We start from the raw sequence: 26,026 nt of genomic DNA on the forward strand, positions 1-26,026 counted from the left end.
AACTTTATTTTTTTTTTAGAAAAAAAAAGGTTTATCACACAAGGCAACAAAGAGGAAAACAAAATGCAAACTGCTATGAACAGACCACAGTCCCCCCCCCCCCCCCCTCCGTTCACCCACCCACTGGCAGCGAAGGGGGTGGGGGGTCTCATTATAACCAAATCAAAGGAGCGGGAGAACAAGAGTCGCATTGTTCTGATTGTGTTTACTTACACTAAAAACATTAAAACCGGACAATCTGACTGTGCAGCATAAGACGGACAGTTTTGATTTCTCACATGAATCCAAACACAGAACCTTGGAGTAGGATTTTTTTTTTCTTTTCTTTTTTTTTTTTTTTTACATTTAGTCGACAGTAGTACTAACAAAACAGGAAGGTTCATGACTCTGCAATACATTGGACAGATCACTTTAAGACAGACTATACACGTTGCAATGGGCACTTTCTGGGGGAAAATAAAGGTCCCATCCATGTTCTTTTTTTTTGTTTTTTTTTTCTTAAGTAACATCAACCCTGTGTGTTGAGGTAAGCAGGCCGCAGGGGAATATGAAGGAAGCGATTCCCTTTAAAAAAAAAGGAGTCCCTTAACCATATCCCCACTCACTTTGTAATTCGTCTTGACAGTAAATCAATTCTCGAGCCTGGCCCCTTGGACTCCTCCGACACTAGGTCCTCCTCTCTCAGCATTCCTGCACACATGAATCAACTCCTGGCTTCTTGAAGGCATTTCCTGCCCGACCCTCTCTCTTTCTCCCTTTTTCCCTGTCTGACTCCTCTGCTGAAAGCTGGGCAGGAACTCCGTTAAGCTTTGATTTTGGACCCAGAGAGGAGGAGGAGGAGGAGGGCAGGGAGAAAAGGAGAAGAACTCGACCTAATGCAGGGCTCTGGCTCTGCGATCATTCCAAGGCGGGATGGGATGGAGACCAGGGGTGTGTGAAGGAGATGCCTGCACACCCAAGCCAGGATTTAGTGCTTTATCCTTCAAATTGCAATATGAGTTTCTGCCCTGTTAGGATTTAAATGTGCATTCTCTCTAAGACAGATATTCCACATTTCCATTGTGGGAACACTGAACAGTGAATGTTGTCACAGGTTTTCATGAAAATAAAATTAAATTAAATTTAAAAAAAAATGATTTAGCTTCCAGAACAAAGAGCAAAGACTGATAATATTTGAATATTTTATGGAAAAATGTACAGAATGGAGGCTCGTCGAAGCTGTACATCTGCTAATGCTTCCCTCTACAAATCATCTTTGATGCTAAATCCACAGTATATGTACATAAAGGTTTGTCAGTTGAGCAGACTCCAGGTGACCAAAGCGGCTCTTAAAAAGAAAAATCTAAAGTGTCTTCATATTTACAACCAAGGAAACATACATATCTTACAGCGATCACAACACAAAGACCACAAGCAGAGTCTTAACAGTATAGGATGAGTGAGGCTGCAGCTGAGTGAGAAGAGGTCATATGTTGTGACAGAGCTGGTCTACCGTGACAGAGCAATGTCTGACGTGTATGCATGCGTGCAAGTGTGGATGTTTGTGATCGTTGTGAGTGGGTGATATCAACTCCATCCATTCTCTCAGATCATGGCTCTTATCACCAGCCTCCCTTTGACCTGGTGGAGATAGGTGCTCTGTTCGGATACTAGGCGCCGATTGGTCAGAGCCTCGTCCTCACTATCAGCTGGTTCCTCTTTGACCTTGATGACCCCACAGTGAGCATCTGGGAGCTCGCCGCTCGAGCTGCCACTGCTGCTGCTGCTTAGCGTGTGCTTCCGAATGACTCCTCCAGGGGGCAGCCTGTCCTCCTGCATGCTCTCCATCTCCTCTCTAGGCTGCTGCTCCTCCTGCTCCTCCTCTGATTCCTGCAGGTGTGTGCTGGGCTGACGTAACTGCTCAATGGACTTGGATAACAGCTGCAAAACACATTGACTTGATGTTAATGCCGACATCCTGCATCCATACACATATAGTTAAATGAACCTTTTAAAGCAGCCCTAATTGTAAATGAAAGCGAAATCCAATCCCTCACAGAATTTGTAACCACATAAAGTAGTCTAACATACGATGACGAAGAAGTATTTATATCCACAGAACCTTTTCACATCTGGTGACATTATAACCACAAACTTTAATTTGCTTTATTGAGACACTGAAGTAAAGAGGACGGAAGATGATACATAATAGATAAAAAAAAAAGTAATGTGGAGTCCATTTGGATTGAACGTTCCTTACTCTGACTTTTTATAAAGACAATTCACCTCAATCAACTGCTTACAGAAGTCTCCTAATTGGTAATTAACACCGTGTCCCAGTGAAAATGGGTCCGATTACCCATTTGGCACATATACCAGCTTTGTGGCCAAGAGTTATCAAACTTTCTGGGAGGTTGACTGGACCAGAAATGTAGAACAGCATCAGTACCTTGCTTCGTTAGTAGCAATCAGAATAAACAGCTTGTATAGGTTTTGTTGTCGTTTTAAGTATTAGATTTCATCATAGCAGAAGTGTGTTCTCTTGTGAGAAGAGCATTTTTAATAGGTTAGCATCAGATAACCGATAATAATAATAATAATAATAATAATTCCTTATGAAAAGTCGCATAACTATAAACAATCCATAATAACAGGGAGAAATTGAACTGCCAGTTATCAGCTTGCGTTTTTCTTTTTTGTATTTTATATATTACCAGAAAGTAGAGATGTAGTTTGATGCCATTCTTCTTTATGCTTCTACATTAATCTGACTGTATTGTATTAAAAATAGGATCACTTAGGAATGAATGTTAGTAAATAATTATTATGCCTTTATTAAGCTATAATATTGCATTGATCTGATTACATATTTCTTTACATAAATTTGATCTTGTTTTCTTGCAAAGTGCCTTGAGAAGACATTTTGTTATTAATTTGTGCTATGTAAATAAACTGAACCTAATTGAATTGAATTATTTGCTTTCTCAGCCTTTGCAGATTATTTACCCACAAGAGGGCTCCAAAGCCAGGTTGTCTTTTTCCTGTCAGCTGGTAACCAACAGCATTGCTATCTGCAGAATCTAGGCCTTTTATAAATACCCTTTCATCAATACGAATTAGCCTCTTTAGCATTGCATTAGTGAAAACCGTTCGCAACTGTTCCTATAATCCCTAAGCTCCTGTGGATTTCCAATACAGCTCTCCCCCTCCCACCACCTCTGTTGCTAGCGTTGGAAAAATAGAAGCAATTGAGGGATGTTTAAAAACAACCGTATAAAAGCCACTGCTCGGAAATTAATTAGGGCAATGTTTCAGAGCTGCCTCTCAATAAACACTAAGGGCTCATCCCCGATTAGTGGCCATTTATAACCTCCACTTAAAGAGGATTTACTTGCAATCTCATTGGCCTGAGTGATCAGAGCCGGCCCCGTTGACATGGTTCTAAAGACGCTGTTGCTATTATTTTCAAATGAGTCAGCTTCACAGAGAGCGTTTTAAATTCACTCTTAATCGTGTTTTTAATGCACAAAGAAACTGTGACATGTTAAATTTCTATTGTGCTGCTCAGTAAGTGCTTCTTTAAATATTTTTAGGTATGAGCTCCTCTGTGGGTCCCATGGCTCTGTCAGGACCCAACCCTGGGACACATCAGCTTGTGCGCTCACACAATGCTGCCTTTCATGCCGTCGGCCACCTCACACTAGAATAATGTCAGTCTGTGTAAAGCCAGGTCACTACGGCCAACTTACAGAAACACAAATATTGCCACAGAGGAACAAAATGCATTCAAGGCTTCTTTTTTTTTTCATGGGAACTAAGATGAATTAAATTTCACAGCGTTAGCATGTGAGTAGAACAGACGCCATGAGCTACGATAACAGAATTATTGCAGAGGAAGGATTTCTTCCTCTTTTGAAGTCAGGCAGAAGTTCTTCGGTTTGCAGAAATAACAGCAGGATTTTGAGGGTAGGACAGAGTATGAGCCAGGTCCGCAAAGTTGAGCTGCACATACTCTCTCACAATGACTAAAAATAGAACCACACTTGTGTCCTTAAAACGATTAAGCCAAACTTCCTACAATAAACCGCGACCTCATGAGAACCAAAAATGGACGCTGAATGTTAGGAGGAGCACTGTGGGAGTCATGAAACTTGATGTTTTACCTTATTTATGTGGACCTGCTGCTGGTACTGTTTCTGTTTCTCCAAGAAATGCTGGTGCTGCTGCTGGATGACGAGTTGGGCCAGTGTGTTCTGAGGCAGAGGTGCTGACTGGGTTCTGTTCAGGGGTCTGTGTTTTGGTAGCTTAGGGCGACTGCTGGAGGGCCGATCCTTCATGACCAGAGGGGACTGAGCGTGGGAGGACATGGAGCCTTGACCTTGCCGGAGAACAAAAACACCTTGGTAAAGTTTTCCAAAAATCATGCTGTAAACACAGGTGCACAAAACGTCTGTAGTAAATCATGCATTTTATTTTGAAGGGCTTTGTTTTAAACAAATTAGGACAGGTCAAAAGTTTGACCTGTATTTTAAAAAAATGAATACAGATATGTTATGGCCTAGACAATCATGACATGATAGTTGTCCAGTAGACCATATGGAGGTCAACCACAAAAGGTCATCGTTAATGAAGCTGAATGAGTGCGGTATTGAAGCACATTGATGGAAAGTTGAGTGGAAAGAAAAAGTGTGACAGAAAAAAACTGCACAAGCAACAGGGATCACCGTTGCCTTGGGAGGATTATGTAGCAAAGCTCATTCAGGAGTTTAAGTTAAAAATTCCAAGACGTAGACTCCAGCTGGATATAGAGCTTCTGGGGCCACAGCAGTCAGACGTTTCGGGTCTGTTGAAGGTATTAAAGAGAACTGGGCTTCCTTAACACCTCAGCTGATGCAGTGATTTATGAAAAAGGAGCCCTATCTTGTCTCAAGGCTGCTTGAGAGACAAAAATAGTTTTCAGTAGGCCAACATCTCTATATCAGAAAAAAAAAACATTTTCTTTTTGTGGTCTTTAATTCTCTTTAATTTAATTCTCCAATTTTCTGAGGAACGTGATTCTGGGATTGCACTAGCTGTGCACGACAAACATCAAAATTAGCTAAAGCTTTAAGCATATTAACATGGTTTTATTGAATCTATATAATATTTGCCTCACATTCTGAATCTTTCAATGATATCCTAATTTATTGAACTGCACTTAAAACGCACTTTTAGGTTCTTCTCTAAGGTGTGAAGAAACTAGATGCTCACTGAAGTCAGGTAACAGCCTTACCAGAAGAGATGATCTTCTGCTGCCTGATTTGCTCCTTCTGGAGGAGGTGCTGGAGCAGAGCCTGGTGGCTGGGGCTGACCTTTGACTCCAGGGCTGTCTGAAGTGGCACAGGGCCCAGCAGGTGCCCAGGCAACCCATGCTTGATTTCCGTCGATCTGTCATTTAAGCCCATAGCAGCCTAAAAGGGGGGAATTAAAGTAAATTAATTTAATCAATATTGACCTTTTCTACATTCTAATTTCCACAAAGAACAATAATAAATTATCTTCATTGAAAATGGAGGTAACAATGAATATGAGAGTCTAACATTGGTGTATACCTGATAAATATTTTGTGGAATGTGCCACTATGCAAAGGATGATATATCATGTGTCAAGTTATCAGGAGTTGCACTTGAGAGCAGCGGGGCTTTTTAAAAGCTGTGATTAATGAGGTAACAGGGGAGGATAAGAGCATGCTTGACACAAGACACTGCAGCACAATATTTATCTAAGCCCAATAAAATCATTTGGGGCCACAGGTCAGTGACCCTGCAGTCATAAAGAGAGTCCAGAAAGCCACTGATGGCAGGTTTTGAAGCTCCCACACTGAGATGAATACCTCACATCCACAAAAGGGCCACAGTGTCGTACACTGTGAAATATCATGCAGGACGATCCGCAATATTTGTACTCACACTAATTGGTGTGGATGTAGTAGAGAGCCCCAAGGAGATATTGGGTAAGGATGGAGATGTGTACAAGCTCAGCATGGACATGGAGCCCTCAGGTCGGAATAATCTTGGCTGGGAAGGCCACCTCTACATCAAACAAGGAGAAGAGAGCGAGAGAGACAGATTTAAGTGGATGGACAGATCTAAAGATTGCACTCAAGGCAGTTTCAAAAGGAAGCAAGATAAGTGGCATGAATATAAATGTGCTATGACAGGAGAAAGTCAATTTTTCTGCAAGTATTTTTGATGGCAGTAAAGGTTTTTCAGACCCTCACAGAATGAAACCAGTCTTGATTCACAAATTTATGTTTCTGCAGGTTTCTAAGCCCAAAGTGCAGTCCTCAGTTTCTCAGCTTCCCAGTCCCCACCTTCAGGCTACTCTCTCAGAGAACATCAGCACTGGGGTATACTTCCTGTACCCAGCAGAGCAGCAGAGCAGCATGTGGTTTTGGAACAGCCATGTTTATCCTTCCAACCCCTACCAGTATTCAGTGACCTGTATGTGGATATCCGGCCCGTATTTGACCCAAGGGACTCTTTCTCTCTGAAAAAGGATACCTAATGTAACGGTGCACAAACACTCCTTGCTTTTGCAACAGGCATGGGGTCCACGGGGATCCCTGCAGTCCACCAATGACTTTCATGAGAGCGTCTACTCAGGCCTATACAATAGCAATCCTGCATGTTTATGTTGTTAGCGTGTGGGTATCTTTTGGCTACCAGCGCCTGGGATATCAATTAAAATCCCCAGTTTGAATGTCTCCCCAAGCCTCAACCTTCAACCTGGTGTCTGTCAGGGCATCTCTCCCTTCTCTGTGTCACTGGAGGTCCCTAGGAGAATAAACAGCAATGTGAAGGCAAACACAGCTGCTCTGTTAGGATCGCTCGGAGATGTGTCATATCTGTCAAATATCATAACTTCCAGTACTGTGAGCTCAGTCTGAGGCGAGTTCTAGTCCGTAACTTCGCCAGGAATCAGAGCAGCTCACGCAAATGAAGTGAACCCTATGAAAAGACAACGCAACTTTCTAAAGAACTATTTGTCCAATATGGATTTTCTTTTCTCACTGAAAGACGTAGTGAACTAAAATGTATTTTTTGTACAGCTTCAGTGAAAAATAGTGTAAAAGTAGTAAAAAAATGTTTTTATGTTTTTAACATCTTTAATACTGATACCTACAGTATGTGGTCAGTACTGTTATTAAGTTTCAGCAGCTGCAACCGTTACTGTTTAATTTTACATATAGCATAAAATCTATGAAGGTAAATAGGAGAAATAGGTCATGTGGGTTGAGTTGTGCCTCTTTAATGTCATCATGGAGGTCATTGTCAGTGAAGTGCAACAAGCAGAGGGCAGCTGTCCACTTTTATGGCTGCAATAACCGAATGTTTTATGCCATGTTCAAAACAATTAACCAATCTTTGTGCGCACAATTTATACACTTACCTCAGTTTTTGTTGTTGTAGGCAGAGAGGAGGGTCCGTTTTCAGCCCCCAAGGCACTAGAGGCCCCTATGGGAGAGCTGGGGCCAGACCCAGGGGCGCTGTTAGTTGGCGCTGAATCTATGAGACATCAATAGTTTGCATCGTCACACTCTGAGCTGTGTTCAATTATCTAAACTAGTACATAAAAACAACTAATGTAACTTTAATCTAACATGACACAGAAAACAAAAAACATATTCGTGCATTGGCTGCTTCAGTGACTGAGTGAGGCATACCCATAAGCTCTAAAGCCCTCTTTTTGTAAGGAGTAATGATGTTCCCGTCTCTTCTCTTCAGCATTGGACTGCTTCTCCTCTCTGCCACCTTCTGCTTCAGTCTGGATCGTACCTTCAGATTTGGCTCAGATGCTGCAAGACAAAGGACAGGCGTTCTGTATAGCATCCAAATCACACAACTCTGTAAGGAGAATCAAGCCTTCCAGTAAAACAAGATTGTTTCACTGCATTATGCCAGAGTCAGATTGTACAATCCTTTCCATTCCCACAGTTATTAATCCAAAAACAAAAGGAGAAATAACGGCAATGCTGCCATGTTTTGACATGCTACCATTTCAGTGTCCAGCTACATTTTGAATGAGTCAGGATTGGACCCATTTCCACATCATCTGGACTACATTAGGTCGAGCAACACACAGGCTCAAAGTGAAAGAGTCTGCTACCTGCCGCCCTGGTGACCACAGCCTGATACAGTAGCAACAGTTAAACTAACACAAAAACATGGCAGATGTTTCAGGCTTCCTCCACATCCCCCGTCGCCCTAATGCAAACCAGAGCTAGGACCAAATGTATCGAGTCCAAACACACGGCTGACCACGTCACAATGCTAATGCAATATCTGTCACAGTAGACACGTTGGATAAAGAGTTTCCATCTGGTTTTTATGATGGGAACTTGAGTGAATATTGGCATGTTGTCATACTTAGGATAATCAAATCATTTTAAAACCTCAATTTAACAGGGTTGAATTTATTTCAGCAGAAATTCAGGCAAAGACAGACTTTCTGGCCTTGTCGTGATGGATGATTATTAACTACTACTATAAAACCAATAACAGTTACATCAGATAAGATCTTGCCTAAATTCATCAACAATTGACACTGATTTATGAAGTGCTTCATAAAAGTATTCATACCCCTCAAACTATTTTACGTGTTCTCACATTATAACCACAAACAAGAAAATGTATTAAGTGGGATTTTATGTGACAGACCAACACAATTGAGTGCACAACTGTGAAAAGTAGTAAACAGTTTTCCTTTACTCTGATAACCCTAAATGCAATCCAGTGCAACCAATTGTCTTCAGAAGTCAATGAAGTTCACCTGTAATTTCATCTCCGTATGAACATCAAAAATTTGGGAACAAATAGCTTCATGAAGGCCGAGGTCAGGGAAAAAGTTGTGAAGAAGCTTAAACGTGGATTAGGAAATAAAACATTATCTCAAGCTTTGAAAAGCATATGAGCAAAATGAGTAAAATGGTTGCTCATTTTGCTTGAACAATCACTTTCTTACATGTCTCTATGGAGAAATAATCAAATAAAAATACATTGTCTCATGGTGGGCTACAAAGAACTAACACTGCACATCACTTGAAGAGACCATCCAAACCATGAAACGTCCAGAAAAGTCTTTTGAGTTGATGAGAAGATGGAGGTAGCTAAATGTAAAGGAACAGAGGAAACAAGCGCTGCAACATACTTAGAATTGGGACAGAGGCTCCCCTAAGTGAAGGAAAACACACCTTAATATACATTTACACCTGCTATAGTTTTGAGCAAAAAATGTCATATTTGATCGGGACATGATTGTAGGTTGAATGAAAATAAAGTTTAAAATTTTGCAAGAATTAATTGGTATATAAATAAAATTGAAAGTGTTTGTGTTCGCCTGGTGAACCGTGCTCCTGTTTAGTCATTCGGTTATGTCTCAAGAACAGCAGACTTCCAAATGAAATCCCACAGCTACTTTTACATACTCAAACAACATGCAGAATAGATTAGTTGCTTTTATTGTGACTGAAAGCCAAAGCAGAGAGATGTATTACAGTTATGTAAACCCTTCTGTTACACAATAGCCAACCCGTTTCAATTATTTAACTCTGATCAATAGTTAAATAGGCCTTTCTTGTTTTGTACATCATACGGTTACACATAGGAAAGTGCAACTATGATGTGGAAACACTGCGGGGAGGAGGAAGAGGAGGGTGATCGTGATGGCGGGGGGGCAAGGCGAAGAGAGTGGGTCGCACGCTGCTATTTTTGGCTTTTGTCAAAAGCAGCAAAACCGTCTTCCCTAATACAGACCTCTAATCCTGTGGGTGTGAGGTAGAATAATAATAATAAAAAAAGAGAGCGCGAGGGCGGAAGAAAGGAGGCAGCAGAGATAAATGGAGAGAAATCGCTGTTGGGAGTCATATGAATTTGCTTCACGCCCTGCCGCCTTGATTGCTTTCTATTTTTACACGCCGCTGCCACCAAGCTACGCATCCCAATTGGTCGCCACGGGAACGCAGACAGCAGCGCATGAACAAACACTTTTTTACATGTCTCTATGGAGAAATAATCAAATAAAAATACATTGACGCATGGTGGGTGCAACAGGAGGCTACAGCAAAGCGTGTATGCTGAACACCTGGGTCACTTCTGCAATAAAACCCCATCTCACACAAGAAATACTACAATATGTTGCAATCATAAATCAGTGTCATTAATGGTCCGCCTATCTTTCGTTAATCAGATGTATAGCCCGCCATCTCTATTAGTGATTCTTTATTAAAGCTGGGATTGGGCCAGATGGCTCTCTGCAAATTTAGTTTTCTGTAAAACAGAACACCAGCAGAGCATTTTGCTGACATTAATTTTTTAAAAATAGTTTTAAAAACAATGCTGCTCTGTATATTTACAGACATAAGCTTAATAACTATATGTCTGTCTCAAAGAGACTGTAACTCTCCTTGAGTCTCTGAGTTTCTTTGACTCAAAAAAAAACAACAAGTTTGCCCTTTTTTTAAAGAGAAATAAAACAGTTTAAAAACTTATTTTGAGTCAGCTACTTAGGAATGCTTTTGTTTATTTAGTAAGCCCATTAAATGTGACCTACAAAAACGGATGAACCAGTGTCATGTCTAAACATAAACAACTTAGCTAGGAATCCAGTTTAAACTGGATCAGGAAGTATCTTTATATCAGTAATCAGGTGCAAGCAGAACTTGTCAGATAAACTGTTTGACAAACATATGCATCTCTTTTTAGTACATGTATGTGTATGTATCCTGACAGTGCCAACAGATACCAACTCTGTACCAAGATTTGTATTGGTAACACAAATCTTGGTTTCCAATACAGTTTTTTCCTCTCCAAGTATTCCACTGTGTTAGAATAAATTTAACAGTCTCCTGCTAATTTAGCCTCTGCTTAACAGCAAAAATATGACAAGTTAGTATTTCACATAACTGTGAGAGTATAGACAGGTATAGATAATAGATAGATGGATATAATTGCAAAATTAGCAGTTAACATCTTTCCTTTCAGAAATATAACATTGATTTTCACTGCTATGCTGATAACACTTTACATTTTTGTTTTTCAATCAAATCAGGTTATTCAGTCCAGTTACTCACCCTACAATCAGGTCTTGGCAATACAGCAACAATGGATGGCACAAAGAATACTCTATTCCAATAACAAAAGCAGAGGATATTGTTCTCACCAACCAAATAATAATATTGAATATGTAGTATCTCCAAATATTAGATTTAAATAACAATGATTGCATTGAACTGAGCTGAATTCATTGAGAATAGGAGTGTTTATGTCCTCAATCAGTTATTGTAAACTTGCAAGAAAACACCAATCTACAAAAGTATTACTGGTCTGCAAGGACCTAATTTGTGACAAAGACACCCCCAACCCACCTCTCAACAGTTTAAAAACATGTTGGTCTATACAAAAATATGCATACAAGTATATAAGATAATATATAAAATTTTAAACATACATTTTTAACATACAGTCTAATGCTTTCTGGTGTACAGATTTATATTTGTAGGACTATTATCGAAAATCTTTCCCACACCTGCTGAATACACACTTCTGGTAAGTGGGTCAAGACCAGAGTAGAGCAGGGTGGGGTGTGTTGGGGAGATGCAGCTTTTACTGCCCAGCCACAACTATTCTTACCACAGACTATCACGTGCTGTCAGCCGAGTCTATTCTAATTCCAGGAATTGAAACAAAGAGGATATAAGCAAAGGTAACATGTAAATCACGTGGCAGTCTTTAACCTGCTTTTTGAGTGCTTGAGAGAAACACAAGAGTGTCAGTGACGCTTTGCGTTTATAGGGATTATGAGGCTATAAGTACATGGCGCCCTTAAGAGAAGAGATCAAAGCACGTATCATGGTTAGCCTGCAATTTAAAGCAATAATTGGCTACCAGATCAGAACATACCACCTAAACAGATAGAATAAAATTGACTTCAAGTAAATCTTCATTAAAAAATACTAATGTTTTGTAAGTTTTTAGGGACAAATAACATATTTCAAAAGCTTCACCTCATTGTGAATCTCAAAGTCATACAGGAAAAGTTTGGGCTTGGCAATCCAGTGTGGTGAAGCAGTGGGGAGTCTGACACGGAGCGTTCTAAGTCACCTCTACTTTGTTTTAAGAGAGCTGTCTTTTCTTAAACAAACAGTCCTGTCAGGGTTCATCCTGCCTGTGCGAGCTTTAAGTCTGCAACACCTGCCAATCAGTTATCTGCGACAACCAATGGTTCGGGGAACAAAACTACCTTTGTGTCCGTCCCCTGTCTCGCGTGCCAAGCTCTCAGAGGACTTTAATAAAGATCGACAGGAAGTGGGGGAGGATGGCCCTGAGCAGGAAATGACCACATATAGATTCAGGAATCTATATCTACAGAGTTAAAAAGAGTTTTGCCGTTCACAGGACTAAGGCAGAGAAACCAAGTTTCTTATGATAAATGTAAATTTAAATTCTTCACTTCTAAGATTTTTCTCTTAACTCTATTCAAATTAAAACTAGACAACATCCCTTTTTATTTGGGAGAAAAATGTGTTGTGAATCCCAAAGTTAGTTTTAAAGGACATTTATTGGTATCTTAGATGAGAAACTCATGTGTTGTGGACATATTACAAAGATAAAAAGAAGTCATCTTTTAAAGTTTTAAGATTATTTTCTGATGTGCTGTGATATTATTTTACTATATGTAATTCCTCTGCTTGATATTCAAATTGTGCACATATGCAAAATGATATACCTGCAGCTCATTAACAGGGGACATAGAGGATGAGAAAACATATTGTATTTGGTGACCTCATTGCCAAATTATGAAGCTTTTGCTTCTGCAAACCTTTACACCCATATAAGAAAAATCAGAACAACTGAGCGAAAGGAATCATTCTTATTTCCACGTTAATCCCCAGAGAACTCCCTTCAACTTTAAACCAACAAACCTGAGCTCTTTTCTGGTGGAAACTTTATGTTTATATTTTTAAAACAGTTTTGAGGCACCATATCTCAGGAAGAATTATTCTGCCTAAATTATCCAATTTAGCTATGGACTACTTCAAAGCACCTTCGAGCTGTGGTTGATCATTAACATACGGACATTAACACGGCAGCTTATTAACACCAGGACTGGAGACGTAACAAGATCTCCTGACATAAGATTTCTTGTCAAAGCGGAGTCTGTCTAACGTAACACTATCCACTGTGTCCGTCTGTGTCTGTGTTTAACTGTTTAGTGAAATAAGTCAAGGCTATCGTTATGGGCTTATACCTTATGCTTAGTATTGTTTTGTGCTACGTTTGAGACTTCTATTTTGAAGTAAGACAGGAAGTAGCTCTTAGGTTGCACTGTTCACCTGACAGAGTCGACAAAAACTGCATTAAAAAAGGTCATCATCACTTTGAAATTATTTGTGTGGAAACATGTAGGAACAGGGTTAGGGTTAGGGTAGCACCGGATAACTACTGTGAGAAGGGTTAGGGTTAGGGTTAGTGAGAAGGGTTAGGGTACTAACTAGCCTACTGTGAGAAGGCAAATTATTATCAGTGATTATTACATAATCAGATATGACAAATTAATGTTTTTCTGAACTTGACAGAGGGTGTATCATACTGACCCTAATATCGCCTCGACATAAGTCTAAAAACATCTTTCTTGAATTGACAGTAAAACATATCAAGTCTTTCAAGCGTTTAATTTTTCATAAACAAATTCTGAAAACTATGTATGTTGAGGACGTGTATGTATTAAGGTTTTTATGTTTGTGCTGTGTTCGTGTGTAGATTAGCAAACCTGTCTTCCTCAAGGGGAAGTCGTCCTTGCTCTCGATAGGTGACGGCAGAGTGTACTGGCAGGTGGGCGATGTGCCCAGTGGTGGAGAGCTTTGGTCCAGGGATGCGTGGTGTGAGGACCTGATAAAAAATAAAGAAATTTTCAAAAAGGCAAAAAATGTGCCGAAATATTCAACTTCTTCCCAAAAAGTAATACAAGTCACTTACGTGTACCAGAGTTTGGGATGTTGGATGAAAGAGTGATTGGCTCCATTAGTGACTGGATCCTTTGCAGATTTGTTCAACAGAAACTCTTGGAGTTTCTGCTTCACCTCTGTGCTGGCCACTGCACCTGTGAGACCAAAAGGCAGAACCAAAGGGATTGGGGTTACCCTAACTTGTAAATGCCTGGATCTTCACATTCGATGTATATATATAGATACAAAGGTAATTTCCCTGCATCCCAATTTAAAAACAGCAAGACTATATCAAAATTTTCCCCCCACAACTCCTGTAACTGAGTATCCTCTCCTCACCTAAGAAAGCCACTTATGTAGGAAGATCTCCCCCTAGTGGTCAAAGGGGACAATAATGTTGCTGCATACGTGATTCTGTAGTGAGTTTCTACCCCAGAATATGGTTAGAGTTACAGAGAACAGCTTCACATTACCTGACTTGGCAAAGTCATAAATCCTGTCTATTATTAACTATAAGGTAAAAACATCAATGAAATGCTATACCTGGCACTATTTTTATCATGCCATTGGAAGACATTTCTTCTAAATTTGAGCTTTAAAGGTCACCGGAGAACTGGATGTCATCAGTGCTGAATAAGTGCCATCCATAATTACTTATCAGAGGCCTAAAGCCAAGCCCAGAATTATGAGACAGTTTGATTTGCTGTTGAGAAATATTTTCTCCACGATCAAGAGACATCAAAAATTAACAGCCTGTCCTCATTATGAATGGCAATAAAATGAGTCTAATTCTTTATTGCTCACATTCAAGTCCTTGCTTTTCCAAATCTAATTGTGATTTACTTGCAACTAGCAAGTCATTTTAATGAGGCTGTCTTAAACAGGAACCCTGCTTTCTTAAATTACTTGCCGACAGTGTTTAGAAGGTATTTTGTCCAAGAATGAATAAGCATTTTCCTTCACATTGTCAGTGCTGAGTATTAACTATTTCATGCAAAGAAATACCAGCTCAAATGTTTGCAGTATCTGGTGGGGTTTTGTGAGAAAAAAATTGACATTTTAAATGAAGTGTCAGGGAAAGAACACTGTCCAATCGAGCATACTAGGAAAAACACTACACTATACAACACTATAATGTTAGGATTACGACAGAAAATGTGCTTGCTCCAGTGGGTAAACTGAAGGGAACATTTATCCACTTTATTCTACTCAGCTCATATATGTACATTTGTCATAAACCCCACTGATATGCATTAAAGATAATGGAAAAGGTTCAGCCTTATAATTGCTTTTGTCATGGGCGGTTAACTTTGTTTTGTAAAATATTCGCCCCTGACAGAAAGGAAATCGCGACGATGACGGTGCCGAGCTCTTACTCTCTCGGGAGCGCTCCTTGCCCCTGAGGCTCAGGCTGGAGACATGCTGCTCTCGTCGATGCCACTCCAGCTCTTTTTCCTGCTGGTTCTGTTGTTGTTGCTGCTGCTGCTGCTGCTCCAGACGGCGCTCCTTCTCAGCGAGTTCCTGCTGCTGCTTCATGGCCTGGAGCTCTTGCTGGAGCTGAGAAAAGCGGTGCTCACATCAGAATGAACAGAAGTAATTGTAGAATCAAAGAAGCTTTTAAAAACTTCCGCTGTTTCTTGTTTTGCTGCAGTAAAAACTCAACGCTCCAGCTAGATGTATTTTTATAAAATGTACTGCAAAACCTTGAGTCCTGCTGAGTTGTTTTCCTTCTGCTGCACTCTTTTTATGCTGTCCTGAGATACACATTTTTGTACTGCATCTGCACTAATGTCATGCTGTGCTGCATTCTGTTGTTTCTGTTGTCATGCTGACCTCCATGCTACTGCTCAGTGCAATGCTAACCTTGAGATGCTCCTGAAGCTGAGCCTGGTGCTGACGGGTCAGCTTCTCGTGCTGCTTCTGAAACTCGCTGATCAGTAACTGCTTCTGGATCTGCTGCTGCTTCTGAATGAGGAGCAGCTCCTGCTGGAGCTGCCTCTCCCACAGTCCGGGGTCTGAGCCTGGCCCCAGCATCCTCAGGTCTGTGCGTAGGTCCAAAGGGGACAGGGGCTCCACAGCCAATGGCACGTCTGGCTTAATGTCGACTGCGGCACAGAAAAAGGACAAGATGTAAGATTTATGCTGTTTTTGTATTTCAGCTGTAACTAAATGAACGGTTATACGGAAGATAAAAAATGTGCGCATTCACTGTGAGAAAGAAGATCTTTCTCTCCCGTGATCCTGGAAAGCCTGCGATTATAATAGCATCTATAAACAGTCTCACATACGTCATTTCAGAATCCACTGGGGGCTGTTGTGTGCACTTTGAGACTCGGCAGACATGTGACACAAAATGTTGAAGCAGTCATTTAAAGTATTTACATGAAATCTGTTTTCCCACTGATAGATAAATAATTGCAAAAATGTCCTCCTCCCCATCTGCAACAGAACATCCTGCAGATATTTCCCCCTCTCATTAATAATGTATGACAAAAACAGGCCGTGAACCTGCATGAGTTTGTAAATTCATGTACCTGTATGGTGTTCTCATTTCTGTGCTTCTGCACAGACAATGCAGCATGCACATTGGTAAGAAGTGCCTCTCTATTATAGGTAATTGCCTGATACAAAGTGACAGGGCATCCCCTTTGGTCTCCAGTCTCTATATATAGCCAGTTCTGCAGAAAAAAAAAAATCAATGGCCAGAAAAGAACACGAGACACAGATTTACTTCATCGTCCTCCTCCACAGAGGATGATTAGTGATTGTTCAATATTTTCCACGTTCTCTCTATACTTTTTCATCTAATTCACACAATTGGTCCCATCTGCCTTCATCAGGCTGACCCTGTGTGCACTTAAGTGGAGAGTGAAAATTTTCAATTAATTTTAAGATATGTGCCAGGACAATGTCCAGTGTCTCGGGAGTACCTATACCTTTAGAATGTTTTCACATCTTGAATCATTACAATACAGTTTTCAATATTTTGAATATATTTGAGAGAGATGCATAATAGTACAAAGGAAGGAAAATGGCACAGAGGTTGGATTTCTTACAAACATGAGAAGCAGAGCACAAGTTTGGATTTAGGCCCCTGAAGCAAAACACTGTACAAGGGATGAATACAGAGAGAGCGAGAGAGATTTGCTATTCCTTTTTAATAACAATAAACCAATTATGTTTGTTATTCTTAAAAACTGATATTGTTGCTGGGATTTTTCCTTTTACTGTTTGAACTGTGTCACTATGGCTGCTTCAGTGAAAGTGTCAATAAATGCCACAGAGACATATTAATAAATGACTGAACCAAATCATGCAGTGAAGGGTAAGTTTATTTTGGAGTAACTTGTGGGCATGTGAAGATCTGACAGAATTCAGTGAACAATTTAAACTTAGAAAGACTGTGATGCTTCTTATTGTAGTTTTCATTGCCCCTACCGTGTTCACCCACCTTTTGCGTCACTTGCAGCCATCTTCACATGTAAATGCTGAAACCTTTTGTTTATTTTATTTATTTTTTTACAAAATAAATCAATCTCAGTCAGATTGGATGGGGAGCCGTTTTTAAACAGCAATTTTGAAGTCTTTACAAAGTTTCACAATTGTATTTAGGTTTGGACTTTTACTAGACCATACTAGAACATGGTTGTATTTTAATCTAAAGGTGTTCAAAGTCAATCGAACCTCAAAAACTGGTACCCTGCATCTTTTCGGGGTTTTTTTTTGGTTTTCCAGAACTTTGACGTGATGTAAAGTAAGTTGGGCCATTTGATTTAGCTGTGTTGGAGCAGAAACATATCAAAGACTGGCAGGACTCTAGCCATTGAGGACTTATACTGGACAGCCATGATATAAACCATTCCATTCAAGCTCAGACTCTTTATCTATGGGGTCATAGGTATGCATGAAGCCTCAACAGCCTGTAGAAGAAGAAAAGTATGATGCAACCACCTCCACATTTCACCAGTCTCAAGTCTTCTGCAGGCACAAAGGGTTTCTCTTCCAGGATTGCTCTGTAATTTAGCTCCATCCATCTTACCATAAACACTGACCAGCTTCTCTGTCCCACCACCATGTTTCACCTTGGAGATGGTGAACTTGGGGTGATGTGTAGTGTTTTCTGGCAAGCATATCATTTTGCATTTAGGCCAATCTCTCTAATCTTCTCTTAATGTGGAGAACAATGTTTCATTTTCCATCCACATTATAATTATGAGCTATTTTGTGTTGGACTATTATGTAAAAGTACTTTGGCTAAAAAGTAACAAGTGAACGCTTTTTGCAAGGCAGTATAGTTTCTGCGGTAATTGAATCTAGCGGATAAAGGTTAGTTAGCCTAATACGATGTGATATTCAGAGACGCATCTGGACTGTATTCTGTCTCCTTAGTGGCAAAGCTGGACAAATATTAAAATCTACTTAAAATTCCAGGGGCTAGATGGAGATTTATTGAGTCCTTTCACTGGCTTAATCTTCTCAAGAGGTCACATCTGAGGGATCATCAGCGGTGCCATTACTTCACCTGTTACTGGAAGAACTAAGCCTGCATAAATTGTTACACACATGTCCATATGAAGGCCCTGTAATAAATCTAAACAGAGGTTGTAAAAAGCGACAAAATCCACAGGAGACCTGAGCAAAAAAAGAAAAAAAAAAGAGTAAAAAAAGAAGTGCCCCTTTGCTCTCTGATGTTGTAAAGCTCACTGGTGCTCATTTGTTTTGTCATGTGTTTTTTTAGTTCTGCCACCCTTCCATGTGCATGCGCCGGTGACGATTAAAAATAGAAACATTAAAGCGAGTGGCGCAATCCCAGTCTGTGACAACCCCCCCTCCGACAAACACTCACTACGCACACACACACACACACGCCTACACACACTCCCCAGTATCCACCACCCTAACTTGCTGCTGCCATGGCAACGCTGGCAACGTAATTATGTCTCCCTGTTCTGCAGATATCAAGTCTCACTGCATGTCATCTCCTGCCTACAGTGTGCGATGTGACATGTTGACTATTATATCAGCTTTTTCAGCTCTTATATAAGAAAGGAGTCCCGAGCCGGAGACAGAATGAGGGGAGACGTTAGAAAAGCATTCAACAGCTCGGTTCTGAATCAATGGGGAGAGCGACTTAAAACGTGTTCAAAAGAAGTGAAGACAAACAGAAGGGACTCCAGCGCTGTCATTTTTCCTCTCTGTGTTCTAAAAACAACTTCAATCGGTTGACAGAGAAGGGCAACAACATGGCAGACACATCGAACAGGCACCTGTAGAACAGGCACTTCTCTCCTGACAGGGAATATTAATCTTAGCTTGTAAGAACTTGACAAAGGAGCTTTTTGTAGTGGGTGCTGTGAACCTGTGAACCACAGCACGGCTCAGGGAGCCAGAGAGCCTTAGTGCTGCTTTTAGCTAATAGACCCAAATATAGCTCCCCTACCCAAAGTGAAAAAAGAAAGATGAAAAAAAAGGAATAAAATCCCTGCTGGGAGGTCTAATTAATCTCATATTTCATTCTGTATCCTGGCTATGAGTGGCATTAAGGATCTCCACTTTGATCGGCACATCAAGCGCAGCCTCCACCAGAAAATCTCCATTTAGCTAAACAGGATGGGAAAGCTTCAGTAGCCTCACATGCATATGTCTGCTTAAAGTTCACCGTGCCAAATAATGACAGTGATGAGGAAACACAAGGTCTTAGACTTAAGCAAGCACTGTTATAGCAACAGTAAAGCCTTGATCTTTGATATGTGTGATTTTTAGCTTCCCATGTCATGACTGACACAGAAACAAGGATACCGGTATGCTTAGTGATGCATTTTTCAAACCACACATCACATCAGACTTGCAATGCCTCCAACTAAAATCTCATTTATTAATTCAAACTGCAGTCTTTAATGACTTGAACTGAAATCTGGTGTTCCTATATTATAAAAATACTCTACAGGCAGAGGAGAAAGCAGAACTAGCAGACGCTGAGGCTAATTTTAAATGTTTTTCTGAGCAGGGTCTTAATATAGACGACATGCAAAAGAGTGTCACAGTTGTGAGGCCACCGGCTCTATTTAACACAGGCAAAAATAAAACGCAGTGTCACATTTACATAACTTTTAGCTAATTTCTGAAATTGTCGCTCAATAAAAAAAGTCTACGCATTCTGGGACAGTGGTCCAGTCTGTGACATTGACCCCTACAGGGAACACTTCATACTGGGTGCCGCTTGATTGGTGGAAAGTGCACAGAAGGACCAGTAGGCGTTGGTAAACAAGAGATTTATGAATGACAGTTCCCAAATTTGTTTTTAGCACAGGAGGAGCAACAAGCACCCTGTACCGTGCCCAAATTCCTCTCCCAGCAGAGGTCCTGCCAAGGGGATATAGGGTGACTCATTGCCTGTGACCACACTCCCACTGCAGCATCGCACCACCAGCGTCTCCAACGTGTTTATTCCTATAACCAATCTGTCTCTCATTAGCCCTGCTGGTGCTTAGAGTGACAATCACAGCCTTAATTTAAGATGTTGGACGGCTGCCTTTTTTTGCCTCAGACCACATTAGCAGGTTCCCATCCAAGAAAGAAACACACATCACAAGGGACATTATGCTACTACTGCACGTGAGAGGGTTGGAACGCAACGTTTCACTGTAACAAGTTTTTCTGTAGCTGAAGCATCGCCATGCCTCACTGAATGCGACTGAATCTTAGCAAATCCTCTAAAAAGGACAAACAGGCTAAAATAATTTAAGCTCTTGAGCCTACATAAGGATCTTGTTTTATCAGTTGGATCTGCAGATATTTCTGAGAAAACTATTTCAGAGATTAAATGGAGTGGCATTTTAATATTAAACAGAGATGAATTCCTCAAGTGTTTCTTAGGCAATGTCGATCTCTCATATTCTTGAGATCTGATTCTAATTTTTACCAATGCCATTTTTACGTCACATCAAATGATGGATGAAATATAGCAGGTTCTTTAATTTTACAAAATGATAGCCAAAGATTTAGAAGACTGTCTCCATTTATGAATGAAATTATAACCTTGAGCTGATCTTTCTTTTCCGTTTTTAAAAAAAAAAACAGACATCAGAGCAGTAGCTAATGAATTTATAGACTGAATTTATCTTAAAAACTGGGGAAGAAGAAAATCTGATTTCTTAATATTTGACCTGCTGATCATTGATTAGTCACCCAAGAAAAAAGCTAATTCCAGTGTTTGACTGATAGCATCTCATTAATGTTAAACAAAATTACCATCGCCTCAAACTGGTGTTTGTTAAAGGCAAAACTTAAATATGTGACTTTGAAATTTTGTTGATTTGCAGCCAGAGAATTACGTAAAAGTAAATATACCACATGCTGTGAAGCAACTTCATTTACATCAGTTCATAGTAAAGCTAACCTATCTAACTTTAGGTATTTTCTAGTTATTACATTTCGTAGCCAAATGTGTGCTAATTTTCAGTTTTTTGCCACAGAGACTAAGAACACACTTGGTTATGCTGTAAACATGAATGTATGTGAGCATTTAAACTGAAATAGAGAGGGGCTGCTTATCTAAATTCCCCCCGTCTGCCAGTATAAATAGAAACAGAGATACAGAAGATGTTTGAGGGCAAAAAAAAAATAAGCCGATGCTTGGGACTGCAATGTGGTGCTGGATCTCTCATTAAGTGCCTTGTTATTTTGAGCAGCTGGTATGTCTAAAGCAGGAAACAGGTCTTTATTTTTAAGACTGCAGGCTCGTCCTTGCAGCTGAGCCAGAGCTGTGGTTAGGGAGGCTGTCTGCTAACAAAGAGAGCAAAGCAGTGCCACCACGGCTCTTTGACTGAAGGAAGCCAAGCGTTCAGTTTTCTCCTGTCCTGCTGTTACCTCTAATTATTTACACGACAATAACACACAATGCAAAGTATGACAAACATGAGCAAAAAAAGAGAATTAAGCAGACGACTGACGTTTAGGAAATGCTTTTTACTGAAGATTTTTAGGACGCTCCTTTACTTTGCAGCAGTTGTCCCGATGCTTGGGGACAAAATTTGACAAGTGTGCGGTCTTGGAATCAACTAAACCTGAATTCAACTCAACCTGAAAAATAATAGTTGTAAAAATTCTTCATGCTTTAAATGCTTCAAAAGTCATACCAGCTTAATTGACTTAACATTTACATACTCAACCAATAGTCTAGATCACAAGTTACTCCCACAGATGTGTTTCTTTTGTTTGTTTTTTTGCATGCCGGATGCTGAAAAGTTTTGAGATCCGCTGCTCTGCATGCTCGCAACATTTGCTTCACTCTGCATAATCAGTAAATTCCTAATCTATTCATTAGTCAAATGGGTCATTCTTTCCATTTTTAGCATTCTATGAACCACAGAAATCCATTCAACGGGGAAAAAAAAGGTCCCATAACATTAACAGTAGTGAACTATGCTAGTCTAAGGATGAATTTTACAACAACAGGAAGAGGAATTTAGAAATGTCTAGGGTATTTATAGCAGCTCTTATGTCCTTGGAATCTTTTTACTCCTAAATCATGTAGTTTTCAGGCAGTGCTGACACCAAAACCTGTCCTCTGCCTGCTGTTTTGCACCATCTCTTCTGTGGTAAACACATCAAACGCACACTACCAGAATAGATCCAGGACATACATGAGTGGACTTGAAGGGTTTTGCATTGTTCTTCTCTGAAAAGTTTTATTTTTTAGAAATTTGTATGATAATTTGAGCAAAAGGGGAAACTCATTAGTTTCTCTGTTCTGTTTAAGAACCCACCTGTGGATTTTTTTTTTTTTTTTTTTTGTGATAGAACCTTATTGGTCCTGATGCTAATCTGAAATTGTGATTAACCCCCTTTATTCTCTGATCCATTTGAAGTGTGATAAAAGGAAGGAAGAAAGATAAGAACTGTGTTTCAGACAAATACATCACAAATAAGCTACTTAACTGACACCGGAGCTTCTTCACATGCTCTTTTCGTGACAAAATAACAAACAGAAAACTATTAGAGCATTTTTGATATAGCCTATGTCTTACTGTGAACAAACAGCCAGAGGAACCCAGTAAACTCACTCCGTTCTACACAGAGACATATTTTTTGTGCAGATAATGTTAGTCATCGTCATGTGGTTAATTCTAAAGTGGAAAGAACAAATTAAAACAGGCAAACGCAGAATTCTCTATTAATATCTGTTCCGAGGCGCTGTTATATCAGGAGCATGCGAGATGGAATGATAACGCGCACAGACGCCTAATCTTAGCAGGCTAATGCCATAAGCTGAAAATAACTCACCTAAGAATAGCTGACCCACAGAATAAGCAAGGAGCCTGAATTCAAGTGCTTGCGCTATACGGGTCTTGTTTGGTTCACAAGCCGCAAGACAATAGGGGAAAAAAAAATCCCTTCTTCTATAGCCCGATGGTTATAGAAGATCCATAAGGCTTCAGGTACATTCAATGGCAGTTGACACTCTCACTTTGTCTTGTCTTAATTATCCTGAATCCACTCTATTTTCACTTTAATACTAAAACATTTATAGCCAATGTAAAAAGTAGCTATAAAATTTAAGTGTACAGGCAGAAGCTCGTTAAACCCTTCTGCCTTGTTCTATTTCTTTCTTCTTCTTTTTTTTTTTAAATGAAGTTACGCAACTGTAGGATAACATTTTCACACAGCAAACAGTTTCATCTCTGTCATAATTTCTAAAGATACTTTCGAGTTTTCTCGGCAGTCACATGGGGAAACAGAAGAAGAAGAAGAAGAAAAAACAAATGAAGTGTGACTCATGTCGCTCTTGAGTCAATACAGTAAATAGATGTTACTCATTCTGATGTCAGCTGTGAACTCTTCAATTCAAGTCCTAAGCCCAAAATAGAACCGCTACGGAGTTGGTGGTAAATGTCCAAAGAGAAGCCTTTTAGATGTCCCCCTGATTTCAGTATCTCTGTAGCCTCCCTCCCTGTTCCCTCAAAAGTGCACGCTGGCATGGAAGCTTGCAAAACCCAACATCCCTGTCATGTTCACGGTGAGTCATTTCAGTGAGCTACAAGCAAGCGGAGCAGAGTTCACTCCATTTCTGATTTAAGTCAACGGGGACGAAAAGCACTTATTGTCAGAACCCCACACAGAAAAGCAATTCACACCGCAATGTATGTCAGAGGAAAATACCTTGATTCGGGGAAAAAGTTTCTGCTCCAAGTGGGTTGAGATGTCTCCCACGGAAAAAGCGCACAAGAGTTGAGAGAGTGAGACAGAAAGATGGAGTGGGTATGTGCATGGGAAGCACGGAGGGTGGAAGGGATTTGGGAAAAGCACAAGAAGAGGAAAAAGCAGGAGGACAGAGGACTCCTTAGGATGAGCAGAGACAGCGGGGCGTGAGATCACCTGAGTTGTTCATGTTGTGCATCTTGCTCTGGTTGGGGAGATGCTGGTGTCCGACGCGCCCCTCTGTTGTGGAGAAACTTGACTCGCCCTCGTAAATCGTCTGCAGCATACTCCAGTCAGCGCTCAGGTCTCATCGCCAGCCTTGCGTTTCCTGTCACCAAGAGCCACCCCTCAGAAGCTCGGTGGGGGGGGAGGGAGACCACGACGACGGGCGACTCTCCCTTCCTCTGCCTCCTCCTCTGAGGAACTACTCTGACTGTAGAGCTCTAACACAAAAACTACACACTCTCTCTGTCTCGGCAGGGCAGCAACTCTCCCGGGAGTCCTGCTTCAGTCTGGTCCAAACATCAACACAATGTTTGGAGGAAGATGGCAGCAGGTTCTGATTCTTTTATCTGCCTATGTCCCTGCGTTTCTGTCTTCTCTCCCCGGCAAAGTGTCCGGGCAGAGAGGAGAACGTAAAGCTGAGTTGCTGAGAAAGCTGTGTGTTCTGAGCACCTCGTACAGGCAGAAATGCAAGCCGAGGAGGGAGCGAGCTTCATTTGCATGTGAATCAACAACTGCGGGGCTCACAGGTGACAGAAATAGAACAATGGCCAGCCCTGGCTAAAAATAGGTCAGGCGAGGCGCAGGGATTGGAGCAGCATTGATGCGTTTAAAAATACCACACCAAACACAGCTGTCTTCTTCAGCTCCTGCCAGAAGGCATGTCTCCTGACTCGCTCTCTGCAGATGGAGGCTTGAAACCTCTCTCTATCTCTCCTTTCTGATTTGTTGAACCAGTGTCTCTCACTCTATTTATGTCTGTTTTGTTCTCTCAGGTGCAGGAATAGGCTCAGCCTCTTTCACCCTGATGTTTCCAAAGGAAAAAGGCACCTTCACTTTACATGTGCATGTTGGAGCACAGGTAAGTCATTCGCAAAAATAATGATTCTCTAGGGGGAGTGATAAACACAAATTCGTGGTAACCTGAGCAATCTGTTAAGACAGTAAATGAACAAAATGTCCCTTTGAGATGCAGCATGCAACCTCGCTGTGCTAGCTCAGGGTATGCACGAGGTTCAGTGTGTATCCAGGGCAGGACGGCGACTCAGGAAGCATGCTTTCAGCTCACCAAAGGAGCCAAGTGTAAGATGGCATTACAGCATGATCGTAATTACATAAACCCCTCAAACTGTGTCAAGAGCACCTCTTTAAGATGTGAAATCCTATTCCACAAAAAAAAAATCCTTGACACTATTTAATGTTGGATTAATATATATATCTACAGTATATACATATATTTAGTCTACTTTTACATTCACCAAACTTGTGTTCTGATGCGTTTCACACACATTTGCAGGGTTTTTTTCCCCCATTTTTTTCAATTGATTTTTTCAAAACAAAGATCCACATTTAATACAATCTGACTCGCTTCACTAAAAGGCCAAGTCAAATGTTCAATCTGACCACTGATGCAGGGTTGTGTTTGTGGCCAAGCAGCCTGCGCCTTTAAATTTTTCATCTTCCTTCATAATTTGACCTGTCCCCCTGCCAGGGGCGTGGAGCCAGCACAGCTATTTTTAGGTCTGGAGCTCTGACGACTGGAATACGAGAGACACAGAGAAGGAGTTTTTACTGTGTTGTTTCAGCTGGACAAACATTTAACCCCCTCAATCCTTTTATCGCTGCACAGCCATTAAGCCA

General features: G+C 40.7%; 1 protein-coding gene across 3 annotated transcripts; it reads right to left on the reverse strand.

The window, feature by feature from the left end:
- Positions 1-207: 207 nt before the first annotated feature.
- Positions 208-24,998, reverse strand: hdac9 (histone deacetylase 9). Of its 3 annotated transcripts, none has more exons than XM_005804629.2 (11): positions 24,341-24,998; positions 15,827-16,068; positions 15,340-15,520; positions 13,995-14,118; positions 13,789-13,907; positions 7,685-7,816; positions 7,411-7,526; positions 5,928-6,050; positions 5,252-5,429; positions 4,143-4,357; positions 208-1,920 (listed from the first exon to the last, which is right to left on the reverse strand). In XM_005804629.2, the coding sequence occupies exons 1-11, from the start codon at positions 24,447-24,449 to the stop codon at positions 1,585-1,587; spliced, it is 1,875 nt and encodes a 624-aa protein (XP_005804686.1). In that variant the 5' UTR covers positions 24,450-24,998; the 3' UTR covers positions 208-1,584. The 3 variants fall into 3 exon arrangements, with proteins under 3 accessions (XP_005804686.1, XP_014326328.1, XP_023186840.1); XM_014470842.2 differs by having other exon boundaries at positions 13,995-14,127; positions 24,341-24,997; XM_023331072.1 differs by lacking the exon at positions 24,341-24,998 and adding an exon at positions 24,125-24,334 and having other exon boundaries at positions 13,995-14,127.
- Positions 24,999-26,026: the final 1,028 nt, after the last annotated feature.

Source organism: Xiphophorus maculatus, chromosome 3 (assembly GCF_002775205.1).
Source record: "Xiphophorus maculatus strain JP 163 A chromosome 3, X_maculatus-5.0-male, whole genome shotgun sequence".
In the NCBI taxonomy this organism is placed as follows: domain Eukaryota; kingdom Metazoa; phylum Chordata; class Actinopteri; order Cyprinodontiformes; family Poeciliidae; genus Xiphophorus; species Xiphophorus maculatus.

Bases quoted from the DNA above. Each gene is read 5' to 3' on its own strand.
- hdac9 (XM_014470842.2), bottom strand. From the start codon at position 24,449: ATGCTGCAGACGATTTACGAGGGCGAGTCAAGTTTCTCCACAACAGAG. The intron at 13,908-13,994 runs GTAAGTGACTTG...ATTTTTTATCAG, and splicing joins CATCCCAAACTCTGGTACAC to GTCCTCACACCACGCATCCC. The intron at 6,051-7,410 runs GTAAGTGTATAA...TGTTTGATGTAG, and splicing joins CTACAACAACAAAAACTGAG to AGGTGGCCTTCCCAGCCAAG.